This window comes from Spermophilus citellus (genome assembly GCF_964194105.1).
Source record: "Spermophilus citellus genome assembly, chromosome: 5".
Lineage (NCBI taxonomy): Eukaryota > Metazoa > Chordata > Mammalia > Rodentia > Sciuridae > Spermophilus > Spermophilus citellus.
Window position 1 is genome coordinate 152,709,279 of NC_138186.1, and position 14,427 is coordinate 152,723,705.

General features: G+C 38.5%; 1 protein-coding gene across 6 annotated transcripts in view; it reads left to right on the top strand.

Annotated features, from left to right (window-relative positions):
• Positions 1-14,427, top strand: part of UTRN (utrophin) — a 529,451-nt gene that overhangs the window by 56,040 nt on the left and 458,984 nt on the right. For 3 of the 6 annotated variants that reach the window (XM_081294418.1, XM_081294424.1, XM_081294419.1), the window contains exon 1: positions 1,420-1,649. The exons of the other annotated variants lie outside the window; for them this stretch is intronic. In XM_081294418.1, the coding sequence (XP_081150544.1) occupies positions 1,556-1,649 (94 nt within the window). In that variant the 5' untranslated portion in view covers positions 1,420-1,555. Of the gene's footprint in view, positions 1-1,419; positions 1,650-14,427 lie in introns of those variants that run through there. 6 annotated transcript variants of the gene reach the window in all.

The window sequence follows — 14,427 nt, forward strand, 5'->3', positions numbered from 1 at the left end:
CCCAGCCCTTTTTATTTTTTATTTTGGGACAGGGTCTTGCTAAGTTGCTTAGGGCCTCACTAAGTTGCTGAGATCCTCCTACCTCAGCCTTCCGAGTGCTGGGATTATAGGTCTGAGCTACCATGCTTGGTAATGGAATGTTATTCAGTCATAAAAATCAAACACTGATACATATTACAATGTAGAATCTTGAAAACATGCTAAAAAAATACGCCAGTCATAAAATACTGTATTTTGAGTTTTCATTTATATGAAATATCTAGAACAGGCAAATCTGTGGAGAACAAAAGTACATTTTAGTTGCTGCCTTGGGAAGGGGGTGGGGAGAGGGCATGAAGGTTGTCTGCTTTTTTTTTGGGGGGGTGATGAAGTTTTCTAAAATTGATTGCGTTATTGCTGCATAGTTCTGTGGATGTGCTGATCAGCCTTGAATTATACACTGTCAATGGGGAATTGCATATACCATGTGAATTGTATACCCATAAAATTGTTACCCATTTTGGGCTTAAATTATTTGACATAATCTGAATCACTGTACTTTCCACTGTGTCTCTCTATCCTCACAACAAACCTATGAGACAACAAGCCGAGGTCACTGTCCCATTTCACAGATTCAGAGGTTGAAGCATAAAGGAAATATTTTGCCAGGGCCATTCAGCTTCTGCTCTGTAGACTTTTCTTTTCTATACCTCAGCCAGCAGCAGAAATTCATCAGCCTTTTAATTCCAACTGGTCTGCATTCTGATGGGGGTACATATTCAATGAAAGTTTTTGCAATAAGAAGAAAGTTTTTATTTCAAAGCAGAAAAGAGAAAAATCAGATAAAGATAAAGAAAGCAGGTGCAATAATATGAATAATGATGTTTCTTGCTTTTTACATATGCGTGTATAGCATGTGCATAATGATAGCAAGAGACTGTGGCAAATACCCAACATAGAATAGTATGGAAAATATGAGTCAAAGTGGTTACCTTTTATCTTATAATTCTGTGTGGTTAAGTTTATTCTTTCCATAAAAACAATTTACAAGGGATTAAGAAGCAATTATTTTGACTTTCATTTCCCTAAGGAATATGTGGACACTAAAGTGAAATAATAAGTCTGAGTTATTCTTTGAAGTACAGTTAATATGTAACCAGACTCTTCAGGCCAATGGCAGAGTCAGGAGGGCAAATGCCTTTATTTATATGCCTAGTGGGAGGGACGGGGGTGGGTGCCCCTCGCCATCGGACACTGCCCAAACAGGAGGAAAAGTCATCATCTCCCTGTAGTAGATCAGGAACCTTCAAAGGCCCTTCGCATGACTCAGAAAAGAAAGAAAAACAATAACAACAAAAAAACTACCTCAGGAGTTTTCACTGACTGCAGAGTGTAACTTCCTGTCTTGTCTTCAGGGGAGGTTGGGTTAGGTTTAGTCAGTTCCTCTCGTGGGAAAAATAAAAAACCACCAAAAAGAAAAAAAAAAAACAGGACATCCCAGTGTGCAGTTCGCAGTCCGCTTTGGTTGTCCACTTCCTCTGCATCCTTTTCCTCATCATCTCAGCAAATGTAGGTGATGAGCCGCCCGGCAGCCACCGCACTAAACTGGAAGAAGTGCAGATTTGATTTGCCCGGGCGAGCCGCTCTGCAAGCTTGCAAGCGAATACCAGGTAAGTTTGTCAACTTCTGAGATGCCTGGCCAGCGAGGTTTCGAAAAGAGGATGTCAGCCAAGGCAGAGCTCTCTCTTTCACTCACTGAGGGCAGGCCCCGGGCGGGTGACAGGCCTGCCCTTCCTGACGCCTGTGTACCGTGAGCAGGGGAGACCAGCACCGTGGGATTCAGAATGCACTTCTGAAGGTGACAACTTGCCAGAGTTATTGGAAGAAGAGTGCCAAGGGACCTTAAATTTGTTGTGACTAGTGTGCTTCGCTGTTTTCAAAGCAGCTTGCTCTGTGTTGGCTGCTCACTGTCAGAGGGAGTTTCCTCTGTGGTGCTGAATATTGATAGACCTCATCCCATATGGTACTCGCTTTCGTCTCTTGGTGGAGAAAGCATTTTACTTTTAAAAAATCTGTAGTTCAGTTCTGAGAAAGGGCAGAATTAGTGATTTGTATTTTGGGGAGGCATTATCAGTGGGGGTTTTGTTTGGGTATGGCTTGTCCAGGGGTCATGCAAATGTGTCATAGAGGAGTGTCATCTGTGCTTTTCTCTGGTTAACTTCAGTCATCCATATCCTTCCTTCCTTCTTTCCTTCCTTCCTTCCTTTTTTTCTTTCTTTCTTTCTTTCTTTCTTTCTTTCTTTCTTTCTTTCTTTCTTTCTTTCTTTCTTTCTTTCTTTCTTTCTTTCTTTCTTTCTTTCTTTCTTTCTTTCTTTCTTTCTTTCTTTCTTTCTTTCTTTCTTTCTTTCTTTCGATTGAATCCAGGGGTGCTGAACCACTGAGCCACATCCCCAACCCTTCTTTAAAAAACCTTTTTTTAAATTTAGAGACAGTTTTCACTAAGTTGCTTAGGGCCTCACTAAATTGCTGAAGTGGCTTTGAACTCCAGATCCTCCTGCCTTAGCCTCCTGAGCTTCTGGTATTATAGATATACGCCACTGTGCCCGGCTCAGACATCCACATCTTGTTTAATGGATGTATGTGTGTACTGTCCTATGAGCTTCCTGAGAAAAAGATTCAACAAATGTGTTTTGTTTGACCATATAGTTCATGAATGAATATTGTCACTCAGGAAAATTTTGTAGGATACTTAGAGTTAAAAACATTTTTCTTTTTTTTTGAGATTACTCTTTCCCTTAATGTTTTCCTTTCGAGATCCATATGAATGAGATGGTGAGTGCGTACTGTAAATATCCACAGCACAGAGCAAATTTAAATGAAAATGAATGAAGCAGCCTATAGCTTCTTAGTGAGCTTGGTTTCTTGGCCAAGTGTCACAGGATATCACTGTGCTATAGTTCTCCTCATTGGCTCCAGGTTTATTCTCTTTTTGAAGAATTATGTGGCCCCAACACAAAATTGAAATACCTTCCATGGACCCAAATTAAAGCCCTATGCTTAGAAGCAGCCGTTGGTTGCAGCATTGTAGCCTTTCTAAGATTTCTTTGTATTCTCACTTAATCCTCTTTCTTTCCTTAGCATGAATAGTGTCTGCAGTCTTGGCTAGTTTTTATCTTACTGTCTTGCTACAGAGGGTCTTGGTAGCTAGAGTGGTTGAAATTACAAGACCATTAGAAGAAAAATACAGACAAACCTTTAAATAGCAAGCAAACTCAGTGAGTGGACTATAGCTTCAAATATATTTAAATGCTGTTGGTTGATTTCTGGTCTATTTAGATAGCATTCTTTCCTCTTCTCTGGCCAGTCAAGGCTTTAGGAAAATAGAAAGCATTTCTTTTAATAAAGTATCTCAGGGCATGTTATTTTAATAAAAATAGAAACCCAAACTAGTGTGTATGCAATATGAAGTTCCACAAGGGTCCAGCATCTCCTCATGGGTTGTTATGGAGCCGAGGTTTTCTTTTGTGTTGTTGTTTGTTTATTTCTGTAGTGTAGATTTCTTTGGTGATCTTATTAGTGGTAATGATGTTTCATGTTAAAAATAACATTTCAGGGCTGGGGATGTGGCTCAAGCGGTAGCGCGCTCGCCTGGCATGCGTGCGGCCCGGGTTCGATCCTCAGCACCACATACCAACAAAGATGTTGTGTCCGCCGAGAACTAAAAAATAAATATTAAAAAAAAATTCTCTCTCTCTCTCTCTCTCCTCTCTCACTCTCTCTTTAAAAAAAAAATAAATAAAAAAAAAAACATTTCACTGGTGGTTAAAGTATTCAGAGGGAGACCAAAGTTTAAAAAATAAATTGAAAATGTGAAATGAGAATGGTCCTTAGGAGGCATCCTGGGGCACATGATTTGTGTCTGGAAGTTTCCCCTGTTCAGGAAGCTGCTCCTGGGAGTGCCTGCTCCTTGTGCCACCCTTCCTGATCCCTTGTTGTCTGACTGGACTCCACGTCTGTGTTGGCCGTTTCCTTTTTAGATGGACAGATTAAAAGTCTCAAAACCAAGTATTAGAAACACCACGGTGCTGAAGACCCCCAGCCAGGAATCCTGATGTCATTGGCCTGAGGCCTTGACTTTGAAGCTTCTTAGAAGCTATCCAAGTGTGCCTACTGTGGAGCCACGGTGGAGGGGCAAAAGGGGATGTTATTCATCCCCCCTCCGACTGACACCTTGGGGAGGAGAGGGGCTGACTGCACTGTACCCCAGCCCCAGCTGTGGCTGCCAGGCAGGAAGGACTCAGCACCTGCCATGAAAGGCTTCCTTTGGGCAACAGGAGGGTGGGATGGAGGCTCAGCTTCCCTCTGTGCTGTGGGATGGGGTGGTGTGTTCAGAACTGGGCTGTCATCTGGGAAGAAGCTCTAGATGTTCCCTCTGGGGAACAGGTGGCTCTTCTGGGTATCCTCATGGGACAAGGCTGGCTGAAAACTATGGGTATTATATATACACACATATATAATATTTTTGCAGTATAATGATAGACATCACAAAATATGACATTTTATAACACAAAAGATAACATTTTATAATATAAAATATAACATTTTATAATATGAAATATATAAAATGTTCTATTTGAATATGATGTCATTTTATATAAAATATTATATTTTATAATTTAACAATTGTGATATTTTTATTATTTTAAAAAATATTTTTTGTGTTACCGGGGATGAATCCAGGGGTGCTATACCACGGAACTACAACATAAGCTCTTTAATTCCCCCCGCTCTGCACCCCCCCTTCACTTTGAGACTGATTCTCACTAAGTGGCTGAGGCTGGCCTTGAACAACTCTCGACTTGGGATTTTCCTGCCTCAACCTCCCAAGCACAGGCATGAGACTTTCTGATCATCTTGGACTGTGTGTGCTGGTGCATGTGCACTTGCATGTGAGGGGGAGAGGAGAGAGAGGGAGGAGGAGTGGCCATCTGATGACACTTTCAGGAGGTTCTCCCTAACTCTGGCTCATTTGTTGCAACCCAGTTGGGTGCTGATGTCTTCCATTATTTTTTATTCTTTCACCTATTTTGTCAACATTGAGCACCTGGTATAGATCCTACTCTGGGGAGGGGCTGATGGCAGAAAAAAAAGATGATAATTCTTCCCCTGCGGGTGAGGTCCTGGGGAGGTTGCTTGAGAAGGCAAACACAAGGCCACGTGTTGGCTGACTGAAAGGATCGTGGTCATCTGCCGGGGTGGAATATGATTAAAAAGCATGAGAAGCGTTATATTTGAGAAGGGAAGAGAGGGTGACTTGTTTGAAAAAGACATGGGGAGTGGGTGATGAGCCATGTGATGAACATGATACTTGGAGGGTGTGACCTGGCCCTCAAGTCCTGGGCCCCAGCTACCCCCACTGTGGACTGAATCCCTGAGCCTCTGAGATGAGGTCTCTCGATAGGTAGGATTCCCTCCAGGATTGTGGTCAGGATTCTTGGTGTTACAAGTTTTGAAGTATTTTGCAAGCTATAGTAATTGCTCCAAGTTAAAAAAAAATTATAAAAATTTAGTAAAAATTATAAAAATTTAATCAGTTAATAATGGGCTTTGCCTGCTCTTTAGAGTCTAGGAACAGGAAATCACACATTATGTTCATTACATTCATTAAAATATTTAAGCTGGAACTGTGCACCCGTCTTCTTTTTAGTGTATTTTATTTTTCCTTGGCATTACTTGAAAGGCATGTTCAACAACTGGTCCTGGATCTGTTTCATGTTTTTATTTGGGTTCTCTGACCCCTCCATAGAGGGCACCAGGTGCTTCCTATTCTAACCATTAGCAAATCCCAGGATTTGGTTGGAGAGACATTGAGGGGACTGGTATGACATGAGCACGGTGGTCTCCTCACTCCTGCCCCAATACTTTGACCTTACTTTGAACAGTTCAGTGAACCAGCAACTCAAGTAGTTTTTTCCCACTGCTCTAGGACTTTCATTGTTTGGAAGAGGAAGCTGAGTCATAGTCCAATTCTACCATTGTGTCAAAGTGAAATTTTAGTCTAGGACTAAAGGAACGTAGGTCACACTTTGTGTAAATCAGACTATCAAAAGGTGGATTATGAGCTGGGCAGGGATGAGTGTAGCAATGGCTATGCAATTGATATCAAGTTCAAGGAACATTTTATTGGAAGAATTTTGACCCCAAATCTAATTTTTAGTAATGCTTTAAAAAATCTTTAAAAATACATTAATTATTCAGATTCCTTAAAAAACATTCAATGCAGATTGAAAATTATGCAAAACAGAAAACTATCATTCCCTCTCCCCCACCATAAACATGGTTAATAGTTTTATTTGTCCTAGCTACATTTTTTCCCTATCAGTATGCAAATATAAGGCTTTATGTGTAGGTTCCCACAATTAAAGTTATTCTCTTTGTACAAAAATTGAAACTATTTTGTGTTGGGGCCATCCCGTTAAAAATATACTAAAAATAGCCGTGTACATGTATCTTAGTCCACTGGGGTAATTATTGGCGCAAATATGCTTTTACAGTTAAATTGACATCCACAAAGGGTAGAGAAGTGAAAAGTGGTAGATCCGTGTTTGAACTTGCTTTTCTTTTTTGTGCAATTGAACTTCTCTGCATATGTTTGCAGGCCCTTCCTGTGAATTCTTCAACAAATTGCCTTTTGTCTTTTTCTCATTTTCTTCTGGAGCTTGGATTTCTGACTTTTAAACTCTTCATGATTCCAAAAGATATTCCTACCCCCAAAATGGCATACTGTGAATGATTTACTTGAATTTCTTTTGAGTTTTAAGATGGTGTACTTCTAACTTAAAGGACAGATATTATTTCCAGATCTCTGGGATAGAAGTTTGAGTGTTTGGACTTAGAGTCTATATTTTCTCCTTCTCTGTGGGTTTATGGTGGAATCTGTCATCATCCTGAGGTGTGCTGAGACTAGTAATTATTTAAGTGCTCTTTCTACTTTATTACATTTTTCATACACTTAATAAATTATTTTCATATGGAGAGCAAACCTAGGATAATTTAGAGAGAAACTTGTCTTCCATGTATTTTATGGAACATGTTAGATTAGTAGAAAGGGGCTGTGGAATTAGACTTAAAATGTAATGCCAACCATGCTGCGTCCTGAGCCTCAGTTTCCTCACTTGCACAATAGAGGAAAATGGGCTGAGTTAGTCTTTAAATGTGTGTATGTAACATTCTGGCATGTAATTTAGCCAAATTGAGGAAAAGTTTACAATAAGTGATGACTGCCTATGATAGTAGAGATTTTGTAGTTAATACCAGAGTGAGTCCACTTCGGTGCAATAAGACATTAGTTTAAACAAGGCCCCACATGCACCATTATCTTGAAATTTACCAGTTTGTCCTCATCCTTCAATTCTGATCTGTTAGTGATTTTTCACATCAAAGTTTTGAGACTGTAATTCTAGGCTGGGCTCCTTTAACCACAGATACACTCCATGGCAGGAAATAGCCTTATAGAACAGCAAATGGCCTGCAGTTGCTTGGAGGTTGTCTTTGTGGCAGGGTGCCAGAAATGTTTTGCTGGTTTCAAAGTTCACTTTCATTTGTTCAGAAGGTTTTTTTTACTGTTTGCAGGCAAGCCAGGTGAACCACTCTGAGAAGGGGTGCAAGCCTCCCCAATCATTTTGTGCTACATGACCTATTTGCCTTTTGGTGCTTTATATAAAAAGCTTTATTTAGTCTGCAGTGAAGTTATTTCTCCAAATAGAGGAGAACTGTCTTGGTAGTCTGGGAACATGAGAGATGTCAGTTGAATGCCGCTGATCCGGATACTCAGAGGTGCTGGAAAGATAGGCACCTCCCATAGATTCTTCCAGGTCACTTGCGTATCATCAGTGAAAATACCTGGTCAGATAGCAATCCACTTGGCCCTCTGAAAAGCAGATCCTTTTATCACACCAGCACTGACCCTCTTCTACTGGCACAACTAGCCCCTTGCTGGGAACTTTCTGCCAGGGCTAGTCTCCTGGCTTCTGACCTGGCCTATTTTCTTGTTAACTTCTGGATTGCATGCTTCCTCTGTTTTGCAGATGAAATTTATGGCAGATTGACTTTCTTTTGAGATAACTCAAACCCACCTATGCAATCTAGCATCAGCCAATCTAATAAGAACTGGTTAGTTAGTTGTTAATGAATATATATTGTCTAACTCTGAATAGCTAGTGGTACAGCAGAAAGAGTATAAGTGTGTGTGTGTGTGTGAGAGAGAGAGAGAGAGAGAGAGAGAGAGAGAGAGAGAGAGAGAGAATGGTTTAAGGCACACTTGGGAACAGGAGAGAAAAACATCTCAAAATGAAAATAACTATTATATTTTAACTCTGCTCATGTGAGTTCTTTAAACTAATGGCCATGTTCTGTCTTTGCTCTTATGTATTTCAAAGTGATGGATTTTTAAACAGGGAAGTTGTAGATATTCTGCAAGTGGACTGAGGAAATAATTTTCTTGTCCCTTTTTGTGTCCCATGGAGCCTTTCTTGTCTATCCATCTCCTGCCTATTCATTTCTCCTGCTATTACAAAGAGAATCTTACGTTTTATGACAAGAATTTATTTTGTGGTTAAATGAGGTGTACTGAATTTTTAAAAAGTCCTTGAGATTGCTTTCTGTGTATTCACTGGCTTGGTTGCTAGGCCTTATGCTGCAGAATTTCTCTGAGCAGTAAAATCTAAATAAAAATAGAAAGTGTTGAAGGTAAATCTGCATCTTGATTACTGAAATAAAGAATTGACATTTACTTCCCATAGTTTGGAAGACATTTAGTAAATAGTATTTGCCTGGTGTTTTATGATGAATCACTCTTAGCATATTGGGTTTGTGTTGTGAAGCACATAAGCATTGATTTCCCTCTAAGTTTTTAAATTTTCTCATCTATTTTTCTTGAATAGTGCCCTGTTTTCTATCAACCTCAACTATGCCACACATGGCTCAGAATTAGAAATGAGGGGGAAAAAATAGAGTAGGAGGCCAAAAATAAATGATTTGGTGAACAATTATCGAGCACCTGCTGTTTCCTGCATCCTGTGGTAGTAGTTCATGGAAGCGTTGGAGTCTTTTAAATCGGTTTTAAACTTAATGATTCTACTCACTGGCTGCATGGGATCATTGCTTGTGCCTTACAGACTGTGCACACAGAACTTGTGATGGACATTTGCCCCCTGGAAGGCAGGCACACCACAAAGTAAGTGCCTTAAGGCTTTATTTTGTGACTGTTTTCTTATTTCACACTTGGGTATCAGTTTCCAGATTTAGAACAGTAAATTAGAAAGGTAGTGGGTGTGAGTGCTGCTAAAATTGACATCCTGACAATAACATGCCCACTATCAGGTTGATTGTAGGAGATAAAAAAAATAAAGAGCAAAGCCAAGCAACCCAAGTCAACAGGGCACTCCAGTTTGCTACTCAAGTAGGCTAAAATTGGAAAAATAATTAGCATGTGAAAAAGCTCTTCTACTGAAATGGCTGTGCAAGCTACAGAGGCAAATTGGTTTTTTTGGGATATAGCATCCAACTAGGCATTAGAATCCTGTTTTCGTGTTTCTGGATTTAGGCTCATCTGCACTGCTGGTTTCCAGTGCCTGGGTTGATGCTTTGGGGCCATTTCAGTGACTTTGAGAAGCATTGTTGATGTACTTGGAATTGGACAGTTGGAAGCAGGGTGTGACCTCATGGTTTGTTCCGCTATCAGGTCATCAATAATTCCCTCCTGTGGTCAGTCTAGTACACCTTGTCAAGGAATTCCTTCCTAACCACCAAGTATAGGTTTCCCTTTTCTCTGATCTTACAGCTTCTCTACTCGTATCAAATTCATTAATTCCTAGTTGTGTTCACCCGTCACAGCATCTATGCAGATGTTATCTGTATTTTTGAAAATCTAATCTATCTCTGCAAAGTGAGTCCTGGAGACTTACATTTTAATGATCTTCTCCAGGTGGTCAGTATGTATGTTTGAGAACTTTTGCTTTGGAGCTTGAAGACAGGCCTGTTCTTGTTTGTCTTTGAGTCTTCGGAGATACCACTGCTCTTGGTATGTTTTGGTGACTCAGAATGTTTTAGGTGGGTGAATGAGATGGAATTCCAGTCAGAAATGAGGGGAAGCAGCTGTGCCTGTGGAGGCCAGTGTGCCATCAACATCAGTTGAATGATTCTAGGCCATTTATCTTTATTGTTTTGAAAGATAATAGTATGTAAAACTGAAAATTTAATATGAACATACCAGAATTAGTTCTTGTGTTTTTCCTTAAGAAAATACACTGTACCTTTATAATTTGTATTTATGTCTTTTTTTGAAATAAACACTTATTTTAGAATAGTTTTACATTTGCATAAAATTTGCAAAGATGGTACAGAGAGTTCTGGTTTATCCTGTGGGTTGAGGGCCCCCATGTTAATATCTCACATTGCTGTTTTGTCACAGTAAATGAACCAATATTGATACATTGTTATTCATAAAGTCATTGTTATGAATAATAATTTAAATGCCTCATCAAGAGTTATTGTTGAAATTTTGTAAATTTATAGATGAAATAATATGTATGGCATATATCATGTTTTCAGTTTGAATTTTTTTTTGTGTGCAAGTTCAGACTCAAAACTTTCGAATTCTCATATGTAGTCATAGTTGCAAATAGGTCCACAAAGCAAATAGGCCAATACTTGTGATAATTAGATTATCAAAGAGATATTTCCAAAGTTGTTTGCCTTCCAGAATGTGGAAAAGGGGAAGGTTATTTCAAAGGCTAACATTTGGCTAATCTATTTGAAGTATTAATGGAAATAATTGTATAGGCTTCTATAGGCATGTTATTTGTTTTAATTATTTATTGTCTTTTCAAGCAGAGGGTACTATGCAAAATATTTAACAGGTGTAGTAGAGGCCTCAAACTGAAGACCACATAATCAGAAGGTCCTAATAATATGGCCCTAGAAAGTTCTACTGGTTAAGAACCCCTGATATAAAGCAGTTAAAACAGCCCATCACTGTGTTAATAGGTGCTATCTAAATATTTCTATTATTGTTGCTCTCATCTTTCACTTCAGTTGTTTATTTCTAATAAGTTTAAAACAAACAGTGAGATAACACCAGGATTTCTTTATATAGTTAAATCATCACGTGTATTAAAAATTGTACATTTTTGGTGCTTAAGGTACATTTTGATGATTTTCTCCATTTGCTAGACACACATACTGTGTGGACAGAAGAAATGTGAGTTGTATTCACAGGTTGGTTTTTTGCCTCCTGTCCTGTCAGGTTCCCCTCTGACATTGTAGCCTATTGGAACTAGAGACTGTTGGACACGGAGATGTGGAATTTGGAGTCCAGTTGTTTTTCCAGACTCCCTCACAAACACCCACAGCTTGGTTTCAGCTGATTGCAGCTAAGCAAGGGCAGGAGACTATACTTGCCTTATGCCAAATCCCCCTCACTTCCCCATGATGATATGTTATCAGTGCTCTGATCCCTGTTATTTGTTAAGTTAATCTGTGCTTCAGGGATCTGGGAAGATCAGAGCATTTTGTTTTCTGTGACTTCATTTTGTAATATAGGCTCTGGGTAGGTGAGACTCTACTAGAGACATCGAAGCCCAACAATTTAATATCTTCAAACAGTGTTTTTATATTTAGCCTTCCCATCCCCTTCAGCATTCCAGAAACAGATGCTTAAATTGGTTAAAGAGTCCTTCTGCTGTGTATTCTAAGGCCTCCATTTTCCTATTAGCAAGTGTTTTTTTCTTTTCTTTTCTTTTTTTTTTTTTTTGTGTGTGTGTTTTAAATCCACAAATACGTGAGAACAGAATAGTCAATGGGACTGGAAGATTAGTTGAAAATCCTCCCCATGTTAGAACTGTTGATCCCAGGACTTCCTGCAGACACTTTGATGGCCTTATCTATTTCTCCTTTGAATTTACTTGGCTGTTTCTTAGCAAACATTTATTTGCCAATGTAATTATGAAAATAATTATTTGCAACAAGATCCGTTACGATATTAAGTCATCTTAGACAAATTAGTAAACTTACTTCAGATGCCAGTTTTTACATCTCGTGTTGCAGATGTGATTGGTTCCCTGGTGTTGGGTGAGGAGGAGCATGTGGGAGCAGGTCCTTCCCTTTTGATTGGAGCACTTGGACTTCAGAGTCAGTCTGCATGAATTCTGCTTCAGGTACTCCCATTTACTAACACTGAAATACCTGGGCAAGTTGCTCACTTTTCAGTATTAGTAAACTCTGTGGAAAAAGGGGACAGTAAAAGCATCCATTCCATGTAGATATTGTGATAATTAAATTACATAGTAATCCATGTAGGATGCATTCCATAAATGTTGCTAATTATAGCACCAGTAATAATGCAACCACTGTAATTAATGCTCCTGTTAATTACTACTACTATTAATAGAGCCACTAGTATGAATCAAGTTGGCTGAATTGAGATTTAATTTGCTGTTTCTCTATAGGTGATACTGTGCCACGAAACAACCAAAAGATAGAAAGAGGTAGATATAAAATCCAAATTAATTAGCCTTACCCTGAATGGTGTTGTCACTTCAAAATTTAAATCAATAACATTACAACATTTTGTACTGTCCCATGGAAATTCTTATTTTTAAAACTGTGTTGTCAGAGGCTGGGGTTATGGCTCAGCGGTAGAGTGCTTGCCTTGCACCTGTGAGGCACTAGGTTCCATCCTCAGCACCACATAAAAATAAATAAATAAAATAAAGGTATTAAAAAATATTCTCTTTAAAAACAAAACAAAACAAAACTGTGTTGGTAAAGATATTTCAATCTTTAAAAAAAGCTTCCCATATTTTTTTCTCCATTGTTGAGAGTTTTTTCTTTTAAAAATCATAGTTATATCAAAGAATACTAATGTAATACAAAAAACAAAAACAAAGTACATGTATAATGACATAAATTGGCGTGAACATACTTTATATATAGATACGAAAAATTGTGCTCTATATGTGTATAGATATAAAGCAGTTAAAACAGCCCATCTGTTTTGATTGAGACAAAAGTGGTAACTTTTGTCATGTATTTAAAATAAATAAATAAATAGATAGATAAAAGAATAAATAAAGTAAAAAATATTTTGCTACCATCTTAGCAGAATAGTAATTTTTATTTCTTATTATCTCATTTAGTCTCTGTATCCACACTTAAAAATAATTGTAATTGTGTAATATTTGTAATGTTTTTCTTTGTTGCTTTAGTTTTACATGATTTCATGAACATTTTCCAAATTTCTATCAGGTAGTTATGTCATAATTTCTTTTTTTCTTTTTTGGTGCTCAGGTTATTTCTAGTTTTTCAACATTGCAGATTATAGTGCATTGGCAAATGAATAGTAGGGGTTGTGGCTCAGAGGTAGAGCGCTTGCCTAGCATGCATGAGGCACTAGGTTCGATCCCCAGCACCACGTAAAAATAAAATAAAGATATGATGTCCATCCACAACAAAAATAATTAAAAAAAGTTATCCACAGGGTATTTTATCCATAAAAATGCAATAAAATTGTTGTGAGGATCATATAAGTGGGCAGATATAGCCCCAGTACCCTGGGGACAATGACGACTTCTACTGTTACTGCTCCTATTCTCAGCCAGGACACTATTGCCACTTTGGGACAGATAATTCTTTGTTGTGGGGTATGGTGGATGGCTAACATCACCTCTGGTCTCCATCCACCAGTGGTGACAAGTAAAGACCTCTCTCTGCCAGGTGTCCCCTAGGGGCACAGTGGCTTCCAGTTGAGAGCCTGACACAGCAGTTAGAATAGACTCGAGCAGTCTGGCATAGCTATTTAAGTGCTAGATAAATATTTCCTATCATTATTGTCATTGTTACTGTCCTTCATTTCAGTTGTTTCTGATAAATTTCTAGAAATATCATTTCTAGGGTAAGTTTAATTTTTGCAGTTATTGACAGACATTACTAGTGTTCTACAGAGGACTGAGTTAAGTGTAATAAACTTTATACCATTATTTTATATAAATTCCAATATCTCTGCCATCCAGCTAGCATACAGTTGTTAATACTACATATTGTTTAGTGTTCAATTTCTGGAATTACTGGCCAAGAGGAGCTCATTTCCTGTATTCTTTAGTTGTATTGCCACATTTTAAGATTCTCATAATGGCCATTGTCTACTCACCTTTTTATGTGAGTCTCTGCTGTTCCGTCTTTGCCCTCAATAACCAAGTCTGTATTCAGTTTCTTTGCTTGACCTTTTAATAGCTCTATGTAGAACATCGATTGGGGTCTTTTCACATGGCTGTGCCTTTCCATCACAGTACTTTGCTGTTTTGTATTAAGACAATAATTGATGGTTTTCCATAATATGAGACCACTCAGCATATAAATATAAGGTGACATCCTCTTTTTTGAAAGGTAATT